This window comes from Morus notabilis, unplaced genomic scaffold (assembly GCF_000414095.1).
Source record: "Morus notabilis unplaced genomic scaffold, ASM41409v2 Scaffold1027, whole genome shotgun sequence".
NCBI lineage: Eukaryota > Viridiplantae > Streptophyta > Magnoliopsida > Rosales > Moraceae > Morus > Morus notabilis.
Genome location: NW_010360033.1, coordinates 79,742 through 106,425, shown reverse-complemented (window position 1 = coordinate 106,425; position 26,684 = coordinate 79,742). Strand labels below are relative to the sequence as shown.

General features: G+C 34.3%; 5 protein-coding genes across 5 annotated transcripts; 3 read left to right on the top strand and 2 right to left on the bottom strand.

Moving 5' to 3' along the window:
* Nucleotides 1-4,020: 4,020 nt before the first annotated feature.
* Nucleotides 4,021-5,690, top strand: LOC21390747 (3-dehydrosphinganine reductase TSC10A). Its single transcript, XM_010095695.2, has 3 exons — nucleotides 4,021-4,695; nucleotides 4,788-4,935; nucleotides 5,264-5,690. Exons 1-3 carry the CDS (start codon nucleotides 4,168-4,170, stop codon nucleotides 5,557-5,559), a joined length of 972 nt encoding a protein of 323 aa, XP_010093997.1. The 5' UTR covers nucleotides 4,021-4,167; the 3' UTR covers nucleotides 5,560-5,690.
* Nucleotides 5,691-8,754: 3,064 nt separating this feature from the next.
* Nucleotides 8,755-11,036, top strand: LOC21390746 (peroxiredoxin-2F, mitochondrial). The gene is made up of 5 exons (XM_024164037.1): nucleotides 8,755-9,040; nucleotides 9,261-9,290; nucleotides 9,616-9,774; nucleotides 10,356-10,450; nucleotides 10,574-11,036. The coding sequence occupies exons 1-5, from the start codon at nucleotides 8,825-8,827 to the stop codon at nucleotides 10,677-10,679; spliced, it is 606 nt and encodes a 201-aa protein (XP_024019805.1). The 5' UTR covers nucleotides 8,755-8,824; the 3' UTR covers nucleotides 10,680-11,036.
* A 410-nt stretch (nucleotides 11,037-11,446) lies between these two features.
* On the bottom strand, nucleotides 11,447-14,267 carry LOC21390745 (E3 ubiquitin-protein ligase RHF1A). Its single transcript, XM_024164036.1, has 8 exons — nucleotides 14,002-14,267; nucleotides 13,480-13,526; nucleotides 13,292-13,354; nucleotides 13,096-13,207; nucleotides 12,673-12,992; nucleotides 12,302-12,409; nucleotides 11,851-12,218; nucleotides 11,447-11,670 (listed from the first exon to the last, which is right to left on the bottom strand). The coding sequence occupies exons 1-8, from the start codon at nucleotides 14,170-14,172 to the stop codon at nucleotides 11,666-11,668; spliced, it is 1,194 nt and encodes a 397-aa protein (XP_024019804.1). The 5' UTR covers nucleotides 14,173-14,267; the 3' UTR covers nucleotides 11,447-11,665.
* A 3,136-nt stretch (nucleotides 14,268-17,403) lies between these two features.
* On the top strand, nucleotides 17,404-20,427 carry LOC21390744 (DEAD-box ATP-dependent RNA helicase 58, chloroplastic). Its single transcript, XM_024164047.1, has 10 exons — nucleotides 17,404-17,692; nucleotides 17,771-17,864; nucleotides 17,996-18,109; nucleotides 18,347-18,469; nucleotides 18,897-19,001; nucleotides 19,281-19,439; nucleotides 19,533-19,601; nucleotides 19,738-19,827; nucleotides 19,920-20,060; nucleotides 20,149-20,427. Exons 1-10 carry the CDS (start codon nucleotides 17,448-17,450, stop codon nucleotides 20,410-20,412), a joined length of 1,404 nt encoding a protein of 467 aa, XP_024019815.1. The 5' UTR covers nucleotides 17,404-17,447; the 3' UTR covers nucleotides 20,413-20,427.
* Nucleotides 20,428-20,480: 53 nt separating this feature from the next.
* On the bottom strand, nucleotides 20,481-26,120 carry LOC21390743 (glucose-1-phosphate adenylyltransferase large subunit 3, chloroplastic/amyloplastic). The gene is made up of 15 exons (XM_010095691.2): nucleotides 25,769-26,120; nucleotides 24,724-24,837; nucleotides 24,394-24,567; nucleotides 23,980-24,072; nucleotides 23,798-23,881; nucleotides 23,642-23,697; nucleotides 23,083-23,176; nucleotides 22,881-22,993; nucleotides 22,668-22,740; nucleotides 22,482-22,562; nucleotides 22,051-22,137; nucleotides 21,720-21,824; nucleotides 21,519-21,625; nucleotides 21,268-21,328; nucleotides 20,481-20,753 (listed from the first exon to the last, which is right to left on the bottom strand). The coding sequence occupies exons 1-15, from the start codon at nucleotides 25,994-25,996 to the stop codon at nucleotides 20,652-20,654; spliced, it is 1,572 nt and encodes a 523-aa protein (XP_010093993.1). The 5' UTR covers nucleotides 25,997-26,120; the 3' UTR covers nucleotides 20,481-20,651.
* Nucleotides 26,121-26,684: the final 564 nt, after the last annotated feature.

Below are 26,684 nucleotides of genomic sequence, written 5' to 3'. Positions count from 1 at the left end.
ATTGATTTTCTAATGGACAGTGATTCATAAAACACATTCATGAATCGGAGCTCCTATTGGAGAATTATTTATCTACTTCTTTCTTAAGAAGGAATGGATTCCATCTCGTGTAATAATATTCCCGGCTACCTACTTCATCATGTCTCCAAAATACAAGGAATAGGATTCAGGATCTCAGAATCCGTACCGAGTAAATCAAAAGACACAAATCCATAAATAGGAGTCTGTTAAGAACTCGGGATTAAGATCATCCTATATATGACCATCGGTAGACTCAATTAGAATTTCTATACTTAACGAAATTATTAGAAATTCATATTGTGTCTGTGTCCTTGTTCCACATAATCTCATTATGCGAAATACACTCATTCAATATCTCGTCATATTAACAGTGCGGATAACACCGTTCCATTCTAAATGGGAATGACATGTATTAATAATGTTTTAATTAAAGATTCTGAACTTTAATTAAATTCATTATGAACATTGCTTTTTGATTATTATCCTTAAACATTATCCTCTCGTATATAACACTTATATACAGTGTTTAAGGTTACATAAATAATCATGGAATTTTCATTGATATTCACAAAATATTCATAAATATATGCACATAAAATAATGAATAAACTATTTTATTAAATAAATAATAAATATCCTATTACATCTCATGCTTCTAGGACACCATTCCCAACAGTTACCACTTATGTGAATGACAATAATTTGCAACTCTAGTGTGATTGACAAGCCACAAATAACTAGTGGTACACTCCTGGAAGCTGAGTTCGATTTGTTAAATGGTACGTGAGGTTCGTGTGTGCGATTGCTAAGACCCATTGGCCTGGAGTCCAGGATAGCCACACAAATTGAGCATCAGCCGGCATAAGGAAGTCCCACGGGCCCACTAGCACGTGCACATTAGGATACTAGTCCATTAAGTATGTGATAAGTTATGCACATTATTATGATATGATAATATTGTGCTATGACTTATTATAGAATGATTAGTTCATGATAGTGTATGATATGAGGTAATGTTATAAATATAAGAGTATGATACGACATGGTAGGACTATAGCATGATAAGACTACGTGGATTTAAATTATGTATGTCTCTTAGTTAGATTTAATTATGATCATGTTAAATGGGAACATGTGATTAATATTGTGATTGTATTGTTTTCTAGTGTCTTCTTAGTTGTTGTGAACCCCTAATAAGAATGCAAATATTTGTACGCTAGATTATTAGGGATATTTATGTGTTTCAGATTTTAGCTACTTCAACGTGTTATTCTTATTTAAATCTTATGCACGGTTGTGCTTATAAGAGTACGTGACTACTTGAGAAGGCTTCGGTTATGGTAAGAAATTGATTAAGATTTATGATATGGTATGCTTATACTAATGGTATGTTAAGATTATGATGTATGATATGGTATGATTATGGTTATGATATGTTAAGATTAAGACTTATGATTATGATTATGGTATGTTAAGATTATAATTTATGATATCTTATAATTATGATTATGGTACGTTAAGATTATAATTCTCATACGTTTGAATATGATTTATGAAAGTCAAAATAATAATCAACTGATACTATGAATATTTAATATGACAAGTTTATGAATAGTTGAGTATAATACACTCCTATATGAAACATGTTAGGAGTTAGTACGAAGCATTGACTATTATGATTACTTATCGGTTAGTAAAACTTATGAATTATTTGACTATGTATATTAAAAAAATTATGAGTACTTGAATTAGGTATTCAAATTAATATCGCTTATGTCTACATTTATGTCCATGTCTCTTTTCAGCTAAGGAATTATTGTGTCATGTTGCATCCATATTTAGAGTAGCTAGTCTACTCGCTTTCTGAGCTTCCTAGCTCACTAGGATTCCTTGTGTTGCAAGAAAAAGGAAAGAAAAATGTTAAGGTAGAAGCTCAGTGATCGGGAAAGCGGATTGAAGTGAATGTGTATATAGGGTTAAGACTTGTAGTGATCAAACGTTAATATTAATTTTTGAGAGTTGGTCTTATGACTTTGATATGATTTCCACAAAGTTATGTTTTTAATTAATGAACCCCTTTCAAGCACCTTTCTCTTTTCAAATTTTAAAACTTCTATGTTTTGATTAAGAATTTATAAGCTTTTAAAAGTTTAAATATTCCGCATGCTTATTATATATGTTTGTATGTAGAAAAAAAAGATCTGTAAATATAGTATAATATGTATGTATGTGCGTTATTTTTTTCCATCACAATTCATCGCCGGCCTAACATAGTTGGCAGCTGGCGGCGGGTTGTGACATGATCCTTGACCAACACTCCTAACATAATGTAAAGAAAAGTAGAACCTATCCTAAAAAGTATGTTCAATACACGATACAATTATTAAAGCATCCTTCCACACTTGTTTGCTTTAATCACATGTAGAATAAATAACAGTATTAATCTATATCACCTATACTAGTTTCAAAGAAAAACACACTCAAGAAAATTGATGTAGAACCGAGATAGAATGTAGAACATAAATAGAATTTAGATTAAAAAAAAAAAAAGCAGAGAGAATCAATAGGAGAAATAATACTAAGATAGAGAAGAGTAACTACGAGGGAGATAGAAATAACGAGAGAACAAGAACTTAAGAGGACGAAACTAAAATTCAATATTCACTAATAATCATAAAAAGCCTAAATAGAATTACAATCACTAATGTATTTATAGACATGTGAAAGATAAATTGAACTAATTTAAAAATAACACTACGAGATAAATATAACTCTAACTTAAATTTAAAATAAGTGATAAAATTATTTTGGTACTGTCTGGTTGGATAGCCTAAGTATCTTGTATTTGTAATAAAATTTAAACAGTACCTTCACCTTTAAAGAAATATTCTTCCAATACTTTAAGATCAAATTTTGTGAAATAAAATGACAATTCTACGATTCTCACTAATTAATAAGAGAATAATAATCTTTTTTTAAAAAAGTTCTGAAATATTTTAAATTATTTAAACTTAAAAAATTAAATAAGGTGAATTTTTTTAAAAAATATATTTTTAAAGTGATTAATTTCTATTTAATTAAGAGAAAGGTAAGTTTGGACATTTGTATGTTAAAAAAAATTATTAAAGGTGAATGTACCGTTTTGATATTATTAAAAAGATAAAATATTAGCAAGATCTTTCACCATAACAGAATGTACTAAAATAATTTCATCTCTTAAAATAAAAATAAAATATATCCTCATAAATAGCTATAATTTAAATTTAAAACCCCTATTCTAATTCGTCATATTTTTTCTTTCACTCAAAAGCCACTTAAAAAATCTCTTTACACATAATTTTCTAATTCCGGTGAAACTAAAACCAAAGTCTTTTTCTTATATATAAAAAAAAGGATAATTAACACTGATACTCTTGTATTTTGATCAAGAGAATGTCTTTGTTATTTTAGTAAAACACAAGGGTATTAGTGTTCCCGTTTGGTTCATGGATTAGAACCATGATATTAGAATCATTTTCGATTTACGTATGCTTTTTATGAGAGAAAATACTGTAGCAAATCATGAATCATGATTTGAATCAAAGAATAAATTCTCCAACCAAACGGGCTCTGAAGAAAAAAGTTGAGAGAGGATAACCAAACAGTAAAATCGGATTATGCATTTACGGTTTGAACAAATGGGCAATTATTATTTTTTTTTTATAAGCAAACTGTGCAACCATTTCTTTTTAGTTTATTAAAATCGTTTATCCCATTTTTTTTTTATCAAAAAGTAATTCACATAAGCTGTCAGACCACTATTACAAATCTTTAGGCTACCCTTGTCTTATTAAATCCGTTGAATGTTCATCACACTTCAAATTGAAGTGCTGATTGATACGCTCAGTTTATAGGTGTTGGATTGGTGACAATTTCAAAAAATATATTATTTTTTTCAACACTTGCCAAAAAAAATCCCATAAAAAAACACTTGGAAATAATAAAAAAACAAAATGAAAAAACAAAAAGAGAATAGAGAAAACCAGTATCGCGTTAAATAGGTAGATTGAAATCTATCGTCTGTCGCTTAAAAGGAAGTTAAATTGGGACCAACAAGGATAAAGCATCACCACCGTTCATTTACACGACTCTTTCGAAGATTCATCAATGGCGGACCTCAATCTCGCGTACCTCTTGTTCGTTCTACCTCTCGCGCTTCTCGTCTTCCTCTACTTCATAGTCCGTCCCCGCCCGGTCAGGATCCCGATCAAGAACCGCCACGTCTTCATCACCGGTGGATCGAGCGGCATCGGGCTGGCCCTGGCCCACCGGGCCGCGTCGGAGGGCGCGCGCGTCTCCATCCTCGCGCGGTCGCACGACAAGCTTGAGGACGCAAAACACGCGATCCGCCTTGCCACCGGCGTCGACGTCGCGACCTTCGCCGCCGACGTGCGCGACGCCGACGCCGTCCGTAGGGCGGCGGAGGAGGCCGGGCCGATCGATGTGTTGGTCGTGAACCAAGGTGTATTTGTCCCAGAGGAGCTGGAGAAGCAAGGATTAGATGAGGTGAAGTTCATGGTGGACGTCAATCTGATTGGAAGCTTCAACATGATCAAAGCCGCTTTGCCGGAGATGAAGAACAGAGAAGGTCGCGGACCGGGCTCAATCGCTCTCATGTCGTCCCAGGCCGGTCAGGTAAGGAGATAAATCCAACGCAATCAAATTCGCCATTTTTAGGGCATTTGAATTCGAATTCTGATTTGAAATGATTTATTTATAAATTCTAGGTTGGAATTTATGGTTACACAGCTTATTCTGCGAGCAAATTTGGTCTGCGAGGTTTAGCAGAATCATTACAACATGAACTTATCGCAGAAGACATTCATATCTCTCTTATATTCCCTCCAGATACAAATACTCCTGGTTTCATTGAAGGTATGAAATTGGTTTGTGATTTGGATTAAGATTTTTCGTATTTGATTGACCAGTTTTCCGGATTATGAATTCTTATGTACAATTCTGAGGCTCTGTGTAAAAAATGAAGAGAGAAAAGAGAGGACTTTTTTCTTTTCCTTTGTTTTTGTTTTTATTTTGGATTACACGTCATGAAAATTATGAATGCATATGGTGGAAATTCGCAGGTTCTCTAAAGCTGAAATCTTGTTTAATCCTACTTTGCGCCTAACATGCTACATTTTAGTTTTATGAAGTATTGTAACTGTTTTTTTCATGATATGCATTGTTTTTCATTTGGAAATGTCAGAGAGCAAGAAACGACCACCGCTAACACGCATTATTACGGGGTCCTCGGGTGAGATGAAAGCCGAGGAAGTTGCAAAGAAGGCTCTGGACGGCATAAAATGTGGCAGCTTTATTATCCCTTGCAACTTCGAGGGACTCTTGTTGTCCATTGCAACTGCTGGATTATCTCCTCAGAGATCATTTCCAATGGCTTTCGTTGAAGTGCTCACCGCTGGTTTGATTCGTGTTGCGGCTCTGTGCTTTCAGTGGAATTGGTATGGAAGCATTGAGAAGTATTACGCTCAAAAACAACAGTAAGGTATTCTTTTTTCAGAGAACCGCACCAAGCAGAAGAAAATGTTGCCAACTTTGGTTGAATTTTTGCAGATTATGTGTTTCGTTCTAAATTATGTTGAATTTAGAACCGGACAGTTATGACTTTTTTTTTTTTTATTATGTTGAATTTAGAACCGGGCAGAAATTTTGTCTTTTTTTTTTTTTTTTTTTTTTTGTTGACAATTGCAAGTTACTTGTATCTTTCTTGTTTCATGACAAGCTGATATTTTTGGGATCGGACAAGATAAATCATAGTGCGCATCTATCTTTGTGTGGCCGTACATTTAGGGAGCTTGCCATATGGCAAAGAATACTAGGATCGCTTAGACAAGATTTGTACGGAATAGAGCCTTTTTATACGACTTGATTAATCTTCATTCTTACGATGTACTTGGGCAAAGCGAACTCGTTTTAGTTTAGATTCTCTTTCATATTAGTATATCTTTCATGGTCCCCATTTCAAATAACGATGTTTCATTGAATTTTTTATCTGTGATTCCCATTTTGTGGAGTGGAATTTCTAATTTGGGATTCCCCCTTGTCTTTCTTTCCTATCCATTCGAATGTAACATGTTGAGAATCTGATAATGCCATTTCTGAGTTCTAATATTTCTTGTAAGTTGAGAAACTTGACCACTTCTTGTTTATTCGGGATATTGGTACCTTATATTGTACAACTTCAATTGAAGCTGTTGATTTGGATAATTAGCAGTTTTGCCCTTTGACCGCTGAAATTGCTAGAAGTTGGGTTTTCACTAAGCATCAAATGTGCATGAAGCTTTAGCACTTTGTTTTGGAAAACTAATCAACCTTCTGGTGGTCAGAGGGTGTGTTTGAATGTTGTATGTGAATGTTTAGGGAATGGAAGTTGCGCTGTTTCTGTAACTTATTATTGGGAAGGTTATTTTTAAGTAAACCTTTCTGTTCTTAGGCAGTTTGTTGTAATAAGAACCCGTGAAGCGTTTCGATGATCGACACATTTTGTAGCTTCTTTCCATTTTGACTCGATGTTCCACTCTTTGCATTTCTTTGGATAACTAAGCAAAAAGGAAAAGAAATTTGGTACTAAAAACTAAATTGCACCTCTTTCTTTAATGCTACGTACTTTGATACCGGTGTCTTGTGCCTGTCATCTCATGTCAAGAACTTTACTCCGTGCATTTAGGTCCCGTTCATTTAATCGATTCGAGTTTTGTTACAGTAAAAAACTCTAAAAAACAGTCACATCTAACTTATTTACTACAGTAAAAAGCTCTCACATAAAGTCACATCTCAACTCGAATTAAAAATTCGAATCAGCGAACTAAACGGGGTTCTTAATCTTTTGCTAAGATGTAAAAGTCAACCTTATTTTTCTCTTTTTTTTTTTAACCTTAGAATCTGAGATCATATAGGATGTTACTGCATCAAAGATTAAATTTACGGCGTAAATGCCAACTATGATAATTTTAAGCGTGCAAATTTTTATAGATTATGAGCACAACGTAAAGTGGTTCCGGATATTGTCTAGCTGTTATTTTGCATCTGGCTTTATCTTGAGATATAGAATTCAAAGCTCCGCATCTTACAGTTATATAAAACAAGTAACCAAGCAAGCAACTATGCTGCTATCTCACCCTTAATCAATCAACGACACTACGAGCTTTCCTTCGCCTTAGGTTAAGAGGAGATCAAGTACATGTGACATTCACGATATGCAAGCCTCCTTGGTGCCGGTGTAAGCACTCAGATTTGAGTGTATTTAAGTAAATAACATATTTTAAAACTATTTGAAGTAAATAGCAGAGCGTATCTAAACTAAATTAAATAAATAGTATATTTTAAAACAATTTGAAATAAATAGTAGTTTACCGTGTAAATATTTTATTACGATTGGTAAAAATCTTTATTTACGTGAAAAGAAGTCTTTTTATTAGTTGTCGAATGAAAATTTACGTGGAAAATGATATTTTTAATAATTGTAAATAAAACATTTACACGGTAAACTGTTATTTAATTTAAATAGTTTTAAAATATGTTAGTCACTTAATTTAGTTTCAAAAATCCGTTGATTACTATAATTTTTTTAATGGATGTTCTCTAAAGTGAAAACTGAAAGGTATTATAGCTAGAGTCGCTAGTAAATAAAAGGTAGTTTCGCTGGTTTCTAAACAGTTAGGCTCTAATACCATCACTGGCCGAGAGCTCCACAAACCATAAACAACAAGGGACCTGTGCACTGTATAGCCACTGCGTCCATCTTGACTTTTGGCCTTTAGTGCCACAAGTACTTATTACTTATGGTCATGGAGATCGTAGCAATGATCTTAGGCTTAAACTTTCTAATGTGCAGGATCCTCTATTATAGACAAGCACAGAGCATACTAGTTAAGAAGAGAATGATTATGATATAAGGAAGGGAACTCAGAATTTTAGAGAGGAAGAAGGGAAATTTAGAAATTCATGTTTTTATTGCTAAGCAAACTTTTTATAAAGTTCTCTAGGTTGGAGGACTTCTGCCAAAGCAAGAGAAAGGCCTCGTGCGTACCAATAGCGTGTCTTGCCATTTGGACTCAAGACGGCCCCGTCAGTGTTCCAACGAATAATGGCCCAAATCTTTGAGCATATCTTGTACAGTATAACATCCTACTGTTCTCAAAAGAAGAAGAAGCCCATAAAGTCTTACTAGCCCAGTTCCATCAAATCGTGAATCACCATGCCATCATGCTCTTTGAAAAGAAAAGCCATACTACTCTGCCACTGATAACAAGATAGACCAAATCTACATAATAAGCTTAGAGAAATCGTTGTAAAGTGAGACTGCATAAAGAGTTGTACGCCGTGAGTTACCGACCGTTAGCATTAGTTTAGGGGTATTTGAGATATTTTTAGTCTTTTCAGCAGTCGTAAAATTTACGTAGAAAAAAAACCTTTTTACTAATCATAAATTAAACATTATGCAGTAAACTATTACTTATTTTAAATAATTTTAAAATATGTTATATACTTAATTTAGTTTCATAAATATACTACTTAATACAATATTTTTTGCCCTCACGGACCAAAGAGGGGATCGATTGCAAGCCCATAAACAATCCTTAAAAGCCAGGCTGAGAAAGTACAGGCCTTTAGGCCCACTAAGTTTACCATCCTCATTTCCCGTACCAAATATGTTCTTGCACATAAAACAGCATTTCCAACTCCTGGAAAAAGAATATTATCAACCAACTGAGTCAAGCAAGCGAGTCACCGAGTCGGAGTCGTAGCCATGGCATCATCACTCCTGAAGCGCACTAGTTACTCGGCAATGAAATTAGTCGCCGGAGCTCTGGCGATCGGAGGGTCGTCAAGAGCCTATGCGGCGATTGCAGCTGGGACTGACATAGTCTCGGCCGCACCCAACGTTTCCCTCCAGAAGGCTCGCAGCTGGGACGAAGGCGTCTCCTCCAAATTCTCCGCCACTCCTGTCAAGGACATTTTCAAGGCTCGTTTTCTATATCCTTATTTTGTCTTTTTTACAAATTAAATTGATAATTGATTAATTCTTTAGTAAATATAGAAAATTTCCTAGCTCAAACTCAATGTACCCTTTTTTTTTAATCTAATTTTCTTCGTTTTTTTTATTGTGTTCTTTTGATACTGATCTTTGTTTTTGTCTTCTTTTACCCTTTCTTTTTGTGGGTTTTTGTGAATTGGTACTTCAGGACAAGAAAGTTGTCATCTTTGGCCTCCCTGTAAGTTATTTATACTCCCTCCTTGCACTCATTATTATTTTAGTAGTAAGTTTTTTATGTACAATTTTTCCCTTTTCCTTGTTAAGTTAGGTACATATATTTAAATTGTCTTAGTCTTTGATCAAATTCAATTTTTTTAAAGCCTTCCCATTATTAGATCACTTATGAAATTGATAATATTCACACATTTAGACTAAAACAAAACCTTTAAAAAAATCAAAATGATTTTATGGGCATGTATAATTTAAAAAAGGCTCTAATTTTGTGATGTTTAAGTTTCAATTTATATTTACAATAGTACTTGGTTTGCCTTACAACATTCCAGGGTGCATATACTGGAGTTTGTTCTCAGCAACATGTGCCCAGTTACAAGAACAACATTGACAAGTTTAAGGCCAAAGGAATTGATTCTGTAATTTGCGTGGCTGTTAACGATCCGTATGTTTTGAATGGATGGGCAGAGAAACTTCAAGCCAAGGATGCTGTAAGTCATTCACCCAAATCCCATACTTTGATTTCCATTTCCCAACATAAAAATGTCTTTAGACCCCATTTATTTCGTTTATTTGAGTTGAGAACTTGAGTTAAAAAAAAATACCGTTTGGTTCACAGTTTGAGTCACAATTCAAACCTTTTTGCTAATACGTTCTCTCAAATGTTTGAATTTCTATTCAAACCTATGAACCAACCAAAACCTAAGCAATTCAAAACGCTCTTATGTGATTTTCCAATGCACTAAAAAGTTTCTAAAATGATATATTTGATGTGCTGCTCTACTTTGTTCTCAAATGCACAATGTTTCACATGCTATATCTATTTCAAATAATTCTAAAAGGACGGTGTTGTAATGATTTAACATTCAATATATTTACTGGTAAATTTGTCACCAAGTATACCATTTTCCAAATTTAACATAAGAAATAAATTTGTATTGGAGAGTGACTGATTTTTCACTCAAATGTCAAATTTTGACATTGGCACCGCTGCATCGGAGAAACTCCGTATGCCAAATACGCCCTTAGCGTGCGTTTTTTAACCTTAGCATTTGAACATTTGCCATGACAGATCGAGTTTTATGGGGATTTTGATGGGGGCTTCCACAAAGCCTTGGACTTAGATAAAGACCTCTCTGTTGCTTTGCTTGGACCTCGCTCTCACAGGTACGATCTTTAGCCGCATTTGCCTAGTATTTTTCACTTGGTTTTGTTTAATGAAAAAACAACCCTTTTTTTTTTCTTTCCTCGCCTTTGAATATGGAGTTACTGGTTCGTTGTCTGGTGTAGATGGTCGGCTTATGTGGTTGATGGGAAGGTTAAGGCTTTTAATTTGGAGGAAGCACCGTCTGACTTCAAGGTTTCTGGTGCAGATGTTATTTTGGGACAGATCTAAACTTGCTTCTGAATAGTGTTTTTTTTTTTTTTTTTTTTTTTTTCACTCCGTAGTTATTTGGTTGTTAGATTCATGTCATGATTCGAATCATGGTTCGTAGTTTGTTACAGTATTTTCTCTCACAAAAAACACGTAAATCGAAAATGATTCTGAATCATAATTCTGAATCCATCAACCAAACGTCAAACGTCAAATATCATCCGTTAATGTATGTCGGATTCAAGAGTTGTTTTTGGCTTTTGTCTCTGCTCATAAAAAATAAAAATGATGTTACCAACCTTGTGGATTAAGTTAAGGAGTTGACGTGTAATGCAATGGATTTCTTAAGTTTTTGCATTTTACCTTTATAGTATATTCTAATTTATCACCTTAGCAATGTGATTTTACACAGCTACTGGCATTTAGAAGAAAACAAACAGATGCTAAGGAAATTAACTAAAGTAAACTAGTTTATTTATTTTTGCCCGTTAGTTCGTTATTTTTGCACGTTAAACCTTGGAAGATCACTTTTGCTTCTTTCTCAAGTTTAAAACCAAATTCATTTAGGATTCGTGGATGCACGTTTGTTTTTGCCATCCATGATTCCATCATAATCACGACCCACGTTTCTACTTTTTGCAATTTCTTTAGAGTGAAAAAAAAAAAAAAAAACTAAATTAAAAACTATGCTTTATAAAGCAGATCCAATATTTATATATGTGTGTGTGCATATATATATATATATATATATATAGAATGTTTAATGCCAAACAATGGAGGCAAACAGGTTCCAAAAGAACTCTACCCGAATCCACTCTCATAAATCATTCACAATCATACAGAAAAGAGGAAATAATGGCTAGTCAAACGCATGTACAGGCGTATGCAATGCAGGACGCAAACCAACCAGCGGATTGGCCTCTTCACATTACATCACTTGCATCGTACTTGCCTTCTGCTGTGACCTTATTTGACAGCCCAATTCCAAACTTGATAGCATACATTGCTCACTCTGCGAAAAAAAAAAAATAATAAAATACAATAAAATAAAATAAGTCAGTGCTGACTGCTCAATGTTTTCTGGGTTTTGTTTGCTTTCAGTATATAGAATATGTACATTGCGTTATTTACAGAACTAAGATGCTTTTAACTTGTTTACTAACAAAAATGAATAGATACAAGAATGTAGAACCTTTAGATCGAGAGACTTCCACTCTGCCTGGGATAACAATAGAGGGGTGGGAGGTGGCATCTGAATTTACATCGTCTGCAACCTTTCTGCTATTTTTACTCAGAGATTGAACAATGATATTCTCCAGCACGCCTTTTCCCTTTGTAGAGAGGTTTGAAATTGAACCTACCCCATTGTGGCTCGAATCTGGAGGAGAGACACCGGCTCTTTTCGAGCTAAGATCAAAGCGCTCTATCATTCGTGCCACACCAGCAATTCCTGCGCTCATCTCGCGCTGAACTCCTTGGCTTAGCTCTTTGACGGAGTTATTACGAGCAAGTAGCTTCTCCTTCAACCCTCTGGTGCCTTTTGAGATTGATTCCTTGTATCTATCAAATACACAATAACGTGTTAGTATCTAAGGGAAGAAAGGAATAGATAAAAAGATTATTCAATTGCAAAATATCTCTACCTGGCTGAAGCAGCAGACCACTTAGATTTGATTGAATCAGAGAAAGTGGACGTCTCAGATGGGGTTGGTCTCTCTGGACGAACAGAAGGTGGCTGACTGTACAGAACTCTGGAAAATTACCCAAAAAGTAGCACATAAGATAAAAGATGAATGCTATTAATATCCGGGTAATGTAATTAAGCTTCAGTAAAAAAGAAAGCAGAAAGATGTTTTTTCTTTTTTTCCGTTTCTTCAGTCTTTACTAATAATAACTAGGCAGAAAGAGAGCAACAGCCAATTACATAAGACAAACGAGTATGAATACATAATGTACCCCAATAAATAATGTAAAGTACTTGGGACAACTAAAAGATAAAGTCGTACGCACAAACCTGGGTTTCAAAACAACAGCACCATCCATAGCAGAGCTGGGGTCCGCAGGTGGCGAAGGTTGAGCATTAACAGCAGGTGGCATGCCAGAAGTGGGTGAATTACCCACAGATGATTCATGATTTAAGTTTTGACATTCATGTGAAGATGTTTCATGTGCTTGATCCTCGCTGTTAGCAGGGGAAGCATAAATAAAGACTTGGGAAGGGCCCAGTCCAGAAGATCTATGCCTCTCCCTTCCACGAAGGCGAGCTCTGCTCGTGGCTGCAGCTAGATGCCGCATAATACGCTCGTCAAAAACAAATTCATCAGAGAAGGAGTCCTGGAAAATTCAATTTCATCTCCGAGATTACAGATCCACTCTCACCAAGCAACATACAATTATATGGAAATGAAACATACATACTCAAAGCTAAAACACTTACATGGTCAGAGTCCTCATCCTCTGGGAAATAGTGGACGGTTGAGTTTGCTATGGAAGACGTGTTCCTTGACCTTGAGCGCCTTTCCTTTTCCACAGCAGCTAGAAGCTCTTGGCTATACATGTTGAATAAATGAACTTAACCCAGGTCCAAAGCATAACAAAACAAACAAGCATAAATAAAAATAAGTAAAATATACCTAGCAGGATCCTTCAAGGCAAGTAACTGCCAACATATTGGGCACTCTTTGCTTCTTTGCGACCTATACTAGAAAAGATATTCAATAAGAGGAAAGAAAAACAATGACATCATATATAAATTTCATAAATCAAGTGTATGAACGCATAGGTTTTATCAGTTATCCAGATGAAGTTAATTTTGGCCTACCATTCAAGAATGCAGTGAAGATGATACTCGTGTTTGCAGCTAGTAATCTGAAACATATAAAAGATATGTATAAAAATTCAGTACTCGGATTTGGGGTTTTTTTTTTTTTTTTTTTTTTTTTTAAAGGTTAAAAAAGAGAGCAATTACAATCTGATGCGTCATTAATACAAGAGATCTAAAAGTACACAAAATATTTAAGTATTTGGACCACTGATCAAAACTATTCTAGAATACTTTATATTTTGTCATCAAGTGCTTTGTAAGAAACGACATTTCCCAAAAACAGAAAACTCTAGCTTCATGATAATCACATGACCAGTAAAAAGGAATTTAATAAAACAGAATTCGCAAACAGTTGGATAATCATATCAGGCAAAAACCAGAAATGAGGACCGAATCCACAATATCACATGTTGCATTTATAAAATCACAAGTGCGTAATTTCGACAATGCAAAAAATAAAAAATAAAAAATAAAAAACTGAATCGCGGAGCTAAACAAAATTAGGAGAGAAGATCATACAGTGGCGGGATCATCGGAGTTGAAAGGCTCCAGACAGATACTGCAAGAGTCTTCTTCGAAGTTGTCGTCGGAAGGAGGCGGCGATTGCGATGAAGACGAAGATATGATCGTCGTTGAATTCTCCGCATAACCAGAAGAAAACGAAGACGAAGAAGAAGCGAAAGTCGCCATTGACGAGTGAAAGTGAAGGAGTGATATGCAATGTTGAAGAGAGAGAGAGAGAGTTTATGGAAGAGAAAAGATGTAGAAGGGAGGTGAAGAAGAAAAGAACCCTAGAAAAAGTGGTAGAGAGGGCAAGAGAAAGCGAAGATGGTCTAAGGGGAAAGAGAAAGTGAAGATGGTCAAAGAAAAGAAATGCATTTGTGGGGAAAAATTAAAAGAAAAGAAAAAGGAAAGGGCCAGAAGGAAGGAAAGAAAAGAAGGCGCAGGAAATTCATCCGATTCAGACGCTTTGATGGAATCAAACCTTTTGATCCATTTGGTTCGGTTTTTATTGTTTCCTTTAACTTTTCTTTTCTCGAGATTATTATTATTCAATTAAAAAATATTTATTTTCACAGTTACTCCTCTAATTTTACTATATTTACATGCATTCCCATATCTTGCCACGTTTTAACTTTTTCACTTTTTCACTTTTTCACTTTTTCAAAGGTTTTTTCTTTTTCTTTTTTAGAAAAAGAGGAATTATTTTCTTTAGGATGGAGGAAATATTTTTTTTTTTGGGGCGAAAGAGGAGGACGTAACTCATGCTATGTAATTTAGATCTTAAATCTTTTGTCTATTATTTTTCTCTACCACTAAAAATAAAAGGTTATTTTAAAGTCATAATGGATTTTTTTTCAATTACACCCAATCATAGTAGTGCATTTTATAATATAGTTTATAAAGAAAATTCTTTTATTATTCAAATTATTTAAGTTTTCTTCTGCAACATTTTTCTTTCTTTTACTCTTGAAATTGAGTGACAATTGACAAATGAAATTGGGAGTCAATAAGGAATTACAGGAAAGGAGAAGAACTTTTTGTGAAATACAATAAATGTAAAGGGCATTAAAGAAAACAAAAATCTCAGAAATCTTTATTAGGTTGTCCGTTCCTTCACGCACGCACCGCACAAGTTCGATCGGATGAATCTAGATTGACGACATTTTCTGCCCACCTAATAAATTATTAAAAATAATGAAGATCGTGGTTTCCACAAAAAAATAATAATAAATATAATTTAAGAAGATCGTGATACGTGCCGTATGATCCTGGCCGTTCGTCACCAGAACTGGAACACTTTTTTTTTTTTTCTGGTTTTTCTCAACTCTTCTATAAAAACGACACGTCGTTTTCAAAACAAACAATGTGTCATCCCCTGAAATCTACATGTCCTTTGTCTTTTCGAACAAACCTTTTTAGACGCTCTACTTTGGCAAACAAATTGACACGTTATTTCAGCCAAAAAAAAAAAAAAAAAAATTGACATGTTACTTTGTCGGCTTCTAAACGACGTTTTATTTCATGGATGGGGCCGTTTATGCACAAATAAAAGTACATGTCGTTTGCATCATTTAGAGGACGTTGTTTTCTTTTACGTGGATTTCTCTGTCTATTTCTCAAATGTTTTCTTTTTTTTTTCCCCGCGAAGGAACAATGCGTCTTTCTTATTTTTGAGTAATTTAAGGTGTTGTTTAGTTTAAGGAAACGTTTGGTTCATGAATTAGAATTATGTGATTAGAATCATTTTTAATTTACGTGTATTTTTTATGAGAGAAAATATTGTAGTGAATCATGCACCATTATTCAAATCATGATTTGAATCCTCCAACCAAACATCCCCTAAGAGTTCTGAACCGGAATTATGATTTTAGTTTAAAATTAATGTTTGTTTTTAAAAAGTAAAGTGGTTCTGATTTAATTCATTTAGAATCAGTATTTGGTTAGAATAGTTTTGATTCAAGATTTGAATTTTGATGTGATGTTTGAAATTATGAATCACTCTTGATTCAAAAACTATCCACTCTCTTTAGTTTTGAGTGGTTCAAACTCTTGATTTTAGTTCTGATTTCATAACCATGATTTAGATCTAAAATTATGAATTATGGTTCTGATTCTAAAATTAAAAAACCTGATGCGTTTGATTGGTGTATTCGTGTCATGATTTGAATGATGGTTCGTGGTTCGCTATAGTATTTTCTCTCACAAAAAATACACGTAAATCGAAAATAATTCTGAATCATGATTTTGAATCCATAAACCAAACGTTTACTGTCTTGGAAGAATTTCCTTTTCTTTTGGGCAAATAAGTTAACAATAAATAATGTTTTTTTTCCGTTAAAAAAAAAAGAATATCATCTTTTTTTCTTAATCCAATACCGTATGCATCGAGAAAGGGAGATGTCGTTGTTCTCCTAAATCGCCATTTCATTTTCAGGGGGGAAAAAGTCTTTATCTTACCATTCGTGATAAAAACAACGACATGTTGATTGTGTTTGGAATTGATTTCGTTTTTTTTTTAAATGAAAACGTTTTTAAAACTGCTTTTAGCGCAATAAGACAAAAATAAAAATGAAAATAATTTTTTAGTTCAGTGTAAAATGAGAGAGAAATGAAAAACGACTTTTAGTCATTTTTTTTCATTTTTTGTTTTCGTCTTCTCCTCTCTCGAGTAGAGAGAGAGACATTAATGAGTTTTTTTATACTGAAAATAATCTCTTAATAAAACTACCAAACACATTTTTAAAAATGATTTCTGTCTGAGATTGAAAACGTTTTCATTTTCATTTTCATACAAAAAATAAAAAATCATTTTAGAACGAGTTTCAAACGCGCTCGACATTTGACACAATTAAAGACAAAAAACCAAAATGAAAATGATTTTTTAGTTTAGTATAAAATTGGAGAGAAATAAAAAATGACTTTTAGGCTTTGTTTAGAGTTGTTTTTGTTTTTGTTTTTCACATTTTTTGAAAAAGAAAAAATGAAAACTGGAGAGAAACGGCGTTTCGCACAATTAAAGATAAAAAATGTAAATGAAAATAATTTTTTAGTTTATTGTAAAATGGGAGAGAAATGAAAAATAAATTTTAGTCATTTTTTATTTTTTGTTTATGTTTTCTTTTCTCAATAGGAGAGAGAGAGATATTAATAGATTTTTTTGTACTGAAAACAATCACTTGATAAAACTACCAAACGTATTTTTAAAAATAATTTATATCTGATATTAAAAACGTTTTCATTTTTATTTTCATACAAAAAATAAAATTATTTCAAAACGAGTTCTAAACGCACCGGTTGTTTTGTTACTTACGCCCCTGGTACACAAACGACATCATTCTCTGAAAAAAAAAACGACATGTTGTTCATCAGAGATAACGGTTATCTTCTTACTCACTAGTGCTGGACAGTCTAGTAAGCTGCATACCTCTTCGGAGAAGAAGAGAGAAAAACAAACGGCATCAATGGCGACTCTCTCACCTCCTCCACAGCTTCTCTCTCTAAAACTCCCTTACTCTTCTCATCATCTTCCTTTCCGATTCCGAAACCCTAACCCTAGCCTCGTCTCCTCCATTCCCCGCTCTCCTCTCGCAATCCGCTCCGTCCCCAACCTTCTCAGCTCCGCCGCCGACGCCGTTCCCGACGAACAGAGAGCCGCCACTCTCCGCCGTCTCTGCGAAGGCCTTGTCCCCGAGCACGTGTTGCGAAGGCAAGGACTTTCGAATCAATTTTCCTAGTCTTTTCCTTCAATTGATAATCCTTATGATCGGCTCTTAACGTTTTGCAGAGTCGAAGAAGTCGGGTATATTGAACCAACCGATGTGCAAAGACAAGCTTTGCCAATTCTGTTCTCTGGCCGAGATTGCGTTCTTCACGCGCAGGTCAAAATCCTGAGAAATTTTTAAGCTTTTGATGTGCTTTTCTTTTTTTCTATGTCAATTGTGTAATGGAAGATATTTTTAGGGCTATTAACTTTTACAAGGTAATTTGTACTCGTTTCTCTGTCCTTTAGACAGGTTCTGGGAAGACTTTGACGTATCTGTTGTTGATATTTTCTGTTGTGAATACTCAAAGATCGGCTGTTCAAGCACTCATTGTGGTGCCCACACGGGAACTTGGTATGCAAGTATGAATCCGGTTCTTGAAATCTTAATTTCTTGGAATCTACGTTTAGATTAAAAAAAATTAAGGAAAAAAAAAACAGAGAGAAGTTTTCCGATTTATAGTTTCTTTGTCAATACTAAAGACCTTTGGGACAAAGAAAAAAAAGTTCTGCATTTTTTACCTTTAGATTGTAGGCCAAAAGGGAGAGACTTTTTAATGATTTGTCGTTTTATTTATTTATTTTGGTGGGTTTAACAAGGTTACAAAAGTTGCTCGTACTCTTGCTGCGAAGCCAATGGAAAGTGATTTGGAGCAGAAATCTTGTAGTGTCATGGCTCTTTTAGATGGTGGAACTTTAAGAAGACACAAGAGTTGGCTAAAGGTACTGCAATGTCTTTGACTAAGAGGATGACAAACCGACATATCAGTACTTTGCTGGAGTTCTTGGATAATAATTTTTCACTTCTTTTATCAGTTGAATTCAGTTCTCCTGGAAAATAATTGTAAAACAGAAAAAGAAAAATCTTGCAACTCTATTACATTCATTTATGAACCGCTTATATTCAATGCAACAAACATATATGATGGAAAAAGATATGACTAATGCATGCTCTATCAAATCCCTTTTTTATGTAATATATATATATTGATTCAGATGGCAATATAATGGTTTGCAGTACGATACATGTTTTTAACATCGAGAAGCTGAACCTAATTTCTATCTGCAATTTTTAGTTCTAAGGTTTAGTAGAGGGTTCTGGTTTTCAAAATGTGAATGATCATAACGTTCTTTGTATTCCGTGTTTCAGGCAGAGCCCCCTACAGTTGTGGTGGCAACCATTGGGAGTTTGTGCCAACAACTAGACAAGCAGATTCTTACTCTTGAATCAATGCGGGTTTTGGTAATTGATGAGGTAAGTTGAAACTTTGAAATTCATTGTGGTGTTTGTTATGTGGCTGCTATTCTAATGTAGAGCTATCTAGCATCTAAGACGTGAATTTGAAATGTCATCTCTTGGAATACATGTGTTCCCTATCCTGTCAAATAAAGCACTATGAAATGTTTACGGGGTATGTTTCACTCGTAGTATTCCTGCTATAAGCTTCTCAACCAAAATGACAACGAAAAAAATTAAGGCAGTCGTTTTTCAAATATCTTGAAATGGTTACTTATGTATTTACAACTCGATCAGGTTGACTTTATTTTCAACTCTTCAAAACAAGTCAGTTCCCTTCGAAAGCTTTTGACATCATATTCTACAATCAGTAATCGCCAGACTGTTTTTGCTAGTGCATCTATCCCACAGCATAGGCGGTTTTTACATGAATGTGTACAACAGAAATGGACTAAGGTTTGTTGTCATATTTCTTCTCCAAATTATTTTCGTTCATTATGTAATACTGCTTCTTTACATGAGCGCGATATATGTCTTTATACCTTTCAGAGCAATGTGGTTCATGTCCATGTCAATCCAATTGAGCCCATGCCATCGTGCTTGCATCATAACTTTGTGGTGAGCATTGTTTTTACTGCAAAACTAGTTAATTTTCTTCTTTTAATCCCCTTAAGTAGATTTCCTTACTAATGAAAAAAGGAAAAAAAAAAAAAAAATCTGTTCTAGACTGTGCTTACAGTTTGTTCTCTTACAGATTTGTGGTAAGAACAAGAGGCTGCAAACCTTGCTATCCTTGTTACACTCTGATGCTCCACACTCGGGCATTATTTTTGTTGGTGAGCAGGTGTGCAGCAAATGAGATTGAAGTTTGCATTTTGCTTCTCACTTTTGAAAGTAAAATTAATAAGAGTTCTTAATATGTTAATACTTTTGCAGTCCGAAAAGTCAAAAAAGGCTGGAAATGCTCCACCAACTACTATACTAATGGACTTTTTGAAGGATTCTTACAAGGGTGGTTCAGAAATCCTCCTTTTGGAAGAAGACATGAATATAAATTCGCGGACAGCTTCTTTATCGGTAAGTTCTAGCTATTTTATCCGCATACCTCCATTCACTAAATTTCATTTCAGCAGCTTCTGAAGTATATTTTACTTTTTTGATGCAGGAAGTGAGACAAGGAGGTGGCTATCTTCTTGTATCGACGGATTTAGCTGCCAGAGGAGTTGATCTTCCGGAAACCACTCACATATACAATTTTGATCTGCCGAGAACCGCCACTGATTATCTCCATCGAGCAGGACGAACGGGAAGGAAACCATTTTCGAATGAGGAATGTACTGTCACTAACATTATAACATCGGAGGAGCGGTTTGTTTTGCAAAGATACGAAAATGAGTTGATGTTTAACTGTGAAGAGCTAGCTACGTAGAGTAGAATTCATGAAAGCACTAGAAAAACATTGCAATAGAAATGCATTTTTAACTCAAATTATAGTTATACGTTTGCAATTTACAAAAGATGATAGTTTTGCACATCCACATTCTAAAAGGATGCCTTGATTGACTGAGCACAGTTACACTCGTATTTCATTATTTTCTTTTTCTAATCCAATCCTGACCCCAAAAGGGAGGGAAAAAAGGATGGAACTTGGAAGAAAATGTATTAGATTTAGATCACGGTTCCGTCTTGAATTACTGAATTTTTTAATATGATGGTTATGCCTGAACGGATGTAAAACCCTTCTGATGTTCTATCTGCTTCTTGAACACCCTGCAATAAAAAAATCCATGTTCAATTATAAATTGGCAGAAAAAAAGGGTTAATTCTGCAAATGGTCCTTTAAATGTTACTGTCAATCTCACTTTAGTCACCAACTTTTAAAATGTCCAAAATTTGGTTTATGATGTATCAGTATGTTTCATTTTTAGTTCTTTTCATCAGTTAGGTGTTAAAAACATAATAAAATATGGATAATTTCAGTTAACACGGTGTTGTTTTATATTTTGGCGTTAGAATCATGTGCATAGTTCGTGCTTTATCAGCAGAATGATACTTTCTATAAGCACTATGTGTATATCCTATGCTCTTTTTAACACTTAACTGGAGAGAATGACTAAAGCCGAAATAAATTGATAAATCAGGAATCGAATTTGGAACATTTTAAAAATTAAGAACCAAAGTGAGATTGATGATGAAATTTAAGGACTATTTGTGAGATAAACCAGAAAAAAATAAATAAATAAAGGATCTTAGTAGGTTTTGTATGATTGTTTGAAGGTTTAACCTCTGAGTTTGCAATTAACACATTCTTTCCAATTCTTGCGTTTTTGTCAATGATGCATTCTCTGCACAGTGCAACAAAAAGAATCATATAAGCAAAGAGATCATTTATCTGATTGGATATAGCAACAATATATATTACTCTTTGCATAATAATAATAATAATAATAATAATAATAATAATAATAATAATTATCATCATCATCATCATCATCATCATCATCATCATAATAAAAGAAGGGAAGTTATGTGTACTTGATTTTTGTGTTTTCTCCAATTCCAATAGGAACTCTTCCCTCAGCTAACAATGATGACACTTCAACGTCTGTTTCATAGAAATCAGCACCAAGCATCACAGTGTCCTGCGTAAAATTTGCTCATTTTTCAGTTTGTGAGTATTTTACAGGATTATAAGGTTTCTTTTTAGAAGGTAGTCGACTTTTTACAGAACTGAACCTTTAGGTGAGTATTAGAATTTATCCGAGATCTGATACCAACAAGGCTATGCTCTATGAGGCTGTTATTTATGAAACTTCCATGAGATATAATTGAATCAACAATCTGCAATAAAAAAGAGTATAAAAAAATCAGAAAGAATTTTAAACTTCACTAGTTTTAGAACAAATATAATAGACTGAAAAGAAAATGCAGTTAGATACTTGGTCATTGCCAATAAACGAGCTCAAACTTGTTCATTATATTTTTCTGTATAAGATTTTTTTTTTTTTTCCAACTTCTTAGTGTATAAGATAGCTAAAAGAGCCAATTGAAGACAGAGAAGCCTAACCTTGCTGCTGTCAATTTTTGATGGGGGCAAGTTTCTTCTTGAAGTATACATTGGCTTTGATGCATCATAGAAACTAAACATTGGTGGCTGAAAGAGAAGAAAAAAAGAAAAAAAAAGGACCCCAAATGTTAAAACTCAGTATTAGTCTTCTGACAAGCTTGTAATTGTAAGGATAATTTGCATCTGTTTACAAGGCTGCAAAAATGTTTTTCATTTCATAATAGCAGCTATACATATATGGCCTTGTACGCTTTAAGCCCCATTTGATTCATGCATTCAAGTCAGTGATTCTCATTTATTAACAGGAATTTTGTGAGAGAATCATTGGCGGAAATTTTTTTTACTCAATTTTTTTGTGAGAGAAAAACACTGTAGCAGAGTCAGAATCATGGGTTTAAATATATCAACTAAACCGGCACTTAGTTACTTACATGCTTGGTCAGGGCAAGGTTTGCCTCAAAGAAGGATCTGATAGTACCTATGTCTTCCCAATAATCATTAAACAAATAAGCCTGCAAGGCAGTTTTAAAGATGAAAAGGAAGACTTGTTGAGCCAAAAGAAAAAAGAAAAGCTTGAATCAAACATTTTATAAGCTGAAGAAAAAGGCTTAACAGACCTTTATGAAGAATTCTCTGGCTGAGGCTGGGATTATCTCCGATCCGAAATCATTTGCCGTCGGAAAACGCCATCTGCCTCAAAGAGTATCCAGGTACTTAGTTTCTCATGATCCAAGTTAAACATGACTATTTATTAATTAGTTAAATAATGACATACTTTTGGCTTATATCGTCACTAATGATATATTTTATTTTCTACATGAACTTAGTACCTTAAAAGATTCAGAAGTATTTCCTTCTTGAAGACATACACCCCCATGGAAGCAATATATGGTTTCTTCTCAGCCTCTTCCCTTGAGAGTCCCAAAACGGTTGTGTCTACTTGCTAAATAATATACTAAAATTAGCATGAGCAGTCAATTTCTAATGTGAATTCAAATTCTGGTAAGCTCGAGAGTTTTTAGTGTTAATTACCATTGCTTTCAGGTCTTCTCCTTTAGGCTTTTCACTGAATGAGAGGACCCTTCCTTTGTTGTCTATCTTCATTAGACCAAAATCTGAGGCTCGACTATATGAAAAGAGAACATATACATTATATATATATATATATATATATATATATCAGAATGGTGATGCATAATACATTTCCCTCTGTGTATATGCATAGCAAACTATTGAAACTCCAAAAACTTCAAATTAGTATGTATGGAAAGCCAAAAACTACATCATACCCATAATAGTAAATCAATTGTCAAGTAATTATTAGTACTTTTTTATAGCATTAACAGAAAATAATTATCATGAGTAATAATTACCTTTTTTTATAATTAGTTATTATTACCTTGTGCATACTAGTCATTATATAATTAATGTCATTATTAGAATAATATGATATGACCGACAGTGACACCAAAGAAAATAATTAGAGCCAATACTATTTATATTAAATACTCATTTTTATTAGTGTTAAAAATAATCAATCTTTAGTGAAATTGTCTTGTGGAGATACTTTAGTGGTAATAATAAAACCTACCTGTCATCCATTGGCAGACAAGAGAGAGTGATATCAGCACCACTCTGCCTATGCTTCTGCAAAGTACAAGATGAATTTTACTTAAAATTGGCCTTCAAATACTGTATTCATGGAAAGTGGAAAGTAAAATATATATATATATATATATTTCCTTACTTGAACAAAGTCCATATAATCCATTCTGTAAAGGTGATCTCCAGATAGAATTAGGACATCCTCAATGTCCTTACTTCTTGCATCCTACAGGAAACAGAAGTCCTAGATAAGAAATGCTCACATATACATATATATATATATATATATATATATATCTGTATAGATATAATATAGTTATATACCTCAAACAGCCAATGGAACTGTCTCACTGCATCTGCAGTACCCAGGAACCACCTCTTGCCTGCCTCTCCTGGTGTTTGAGTGGCTGCTAGAACCTGGCCATTGAACAAAGAAATAATGCAGGTGAAAGATTTCCACAATGGTTTTAATTTCCTTATTTTCACTTTATCTTGTGGGCCCTAATTCCTACTATTCGAATTGAAAAGATTAACGAAAATAAGTAGAGCACACAGTGTAAAAGTTACCACATCCACTTGTTGTTGCAGATTTTTCACAACCATCAGAGTAAGAAGTACAAAGTACAATAAAATGCTTATCTCAGTCTTATTGTAAGACAGCTGGTATAACTAAACTAATACATAGGTAAAACACCAAAAATGCGATGATATATGATATGAAACTCGAGTGACATGTACCTCAACAGAGCCATCGCCAAAGGTGACACCATTGCCAAAGTTGTAGGCGCGGGCGAGATGCCGATTGAGCGAAGCCGAGTTGAACTGAGTGAGAATGTAGACTTTGTTGATCCCACTGTTAATGCAGTTGCTCATTGGCACATCAATGAGTCTGTATGATCCCCCTATGGGAACCTACAATAACATTTAGCACCACCACCACATGTTAATTGTTAAAGACTTCTCACCCATAATTATAAACGAAGCCCAAAAATATATAAGGTAAAATTTAGGATCAAAAAGAAAGAAAATGAGGGCCAAAATGCAGTGTATTTATGTGATAAGACTTACAGCAGGTTTGGCACGGCGCTTTGTGAGGGGAAAAAGCCTAGTACCAGCTCCTCCTCCAAGTATGATTGCCGCTACTGTCCTTGGGTCTCGTTTTTCCATGTCGAAATCTCTCAGCTGCACTTAGTAATATCCCCATAAGTATAGCATAATGCACATTATTTAGACTCAAATTTGTATCATCATAAGGTTGGCCATATGGTGGTAGCACAATATGTATGTGTGTGTGTTTTTGTTCTTTTCTATTGTATTGAGACTTATTAAAAAAAAAAAGAAGAAAAAAAGAACGATTCTTGTCTGTTCTCTACGAATTCATAAGATAGTTCTTAAAATTAGGAATCTTTTTTGTGGGACCAAGTGTATTGTTGCGGAGCTCATTGCGACTATTCTTTTTACAACTCAAGTTGCACGGTAGGAAAAGAACTTAAGTTGTAATTTAATATGTAAAAAGAACAAGGTAGCATTTTTGTCTGAAAAATACTGAAAACACGTTCAGTTTTTTCTTTACATCTACATTAGGCAGTAGGGACACTTAAACAAGAGAGAGTCCATATATAATGTGTCATTTATTGAATAGCTAACCGCATTCCACATACTATTTACTGCCCAACATGTTGCCATCAATTGCTGCAAATTTGGTGGTGGTCCTGTGGATTACTAAATCATGGGCTTGACTGAAGCCCAAAACCGGTATCAATGCCTCACACCAAAAGGGTATGTGATGAACATTGGCCCAAAGCATTATTTCAATGTTCTATCCACTTTCGTGGATTTTGAAATTTGCTTCATGCTTGGGACTTTTGAGAGCTGTAATTAAGCTTTAAGATTAAGGACCCCCGGTGGGGCAACTCTATTTTCTTAGCCTTTTTAATGCCCCCAAAAAAGAAAATTCAGGATAAAATAATAGGGACTTTAATTATTGCCATATCACCAAATTTATAAACATTATATATATATATGTATATATATGTATATATATGTATATACGTGTATATATACATATCAATGACATTAATTAAGATATAAATATTGAAATGAGACCACTCACCTTGGTCTCGGCTGCTACATCAGCAGTGAGAGACATGCAAACACGTTGCCTAACATTTTTAGCGACACAAGCAATTGATTGCTGAAGTTGGGTCTGCTTCAGCTTAGTCCCCATTACTTCCCCATTACAAAACTTGACAAGCCTCCAGTTCCTCCCCCCCAACCCCGCCGCACCACGTAGCTGGCCGGCGCCCGAGAGGGAAATCCGGCAATCCGCCGACACCGCCATCTATATTTTTTCGCCTTCCTTGTGAAATCCGAGGCCCCAAGGAGAAAATGGGAATTTTCAATCAGTGACCAAAACTTTGTTATGTGAAAAATTAAAAGCCCCTGTGGAGAGGAGAGCAATGGAGCTAGTAGTCATTTGAGGATTGTTGCCACGTTATCCAAAACCAATTGTATCCACCAGTTTTGTTTTTGGGATTTGTCTTCATGTAAGGGAAAACATTATGCAAGTACACATGAATCCTCACGTTTGGCTCAAAATTACGAATCCAGGAATATTCTGATGGTGGTTCTATTCTACTTTGAGATTTTTGGTCCTATTGTGAAACACATATCATTAAGCATTTTTAGTTCGTTGATTTAAGTTTTTAATTTGAGTTAAGATGTAACTTTATATGAGAGCTTTTTACTGTAACAAAAAAGTTAGATGTGACCTTTTTAGAGCTTTTTACTGTAACAAAACTCGAATTTTAAACTGAAATCGGTAAAATAAACGGGGCCTAAATTACAGATTATGTAATTAGCTGGGGATGCTATAAATATAGGATCTAAATTGACTGTCTAATTTTTAGTGTCTTAATTAGTGTCTAACTAATTAAATTATACCACATCATCTTATGATAAACACAAAAGAGTAAATTAAAAAGCAATCTAAATTTTTTAAATGACGTGACATGATTAATTAGTTAGAC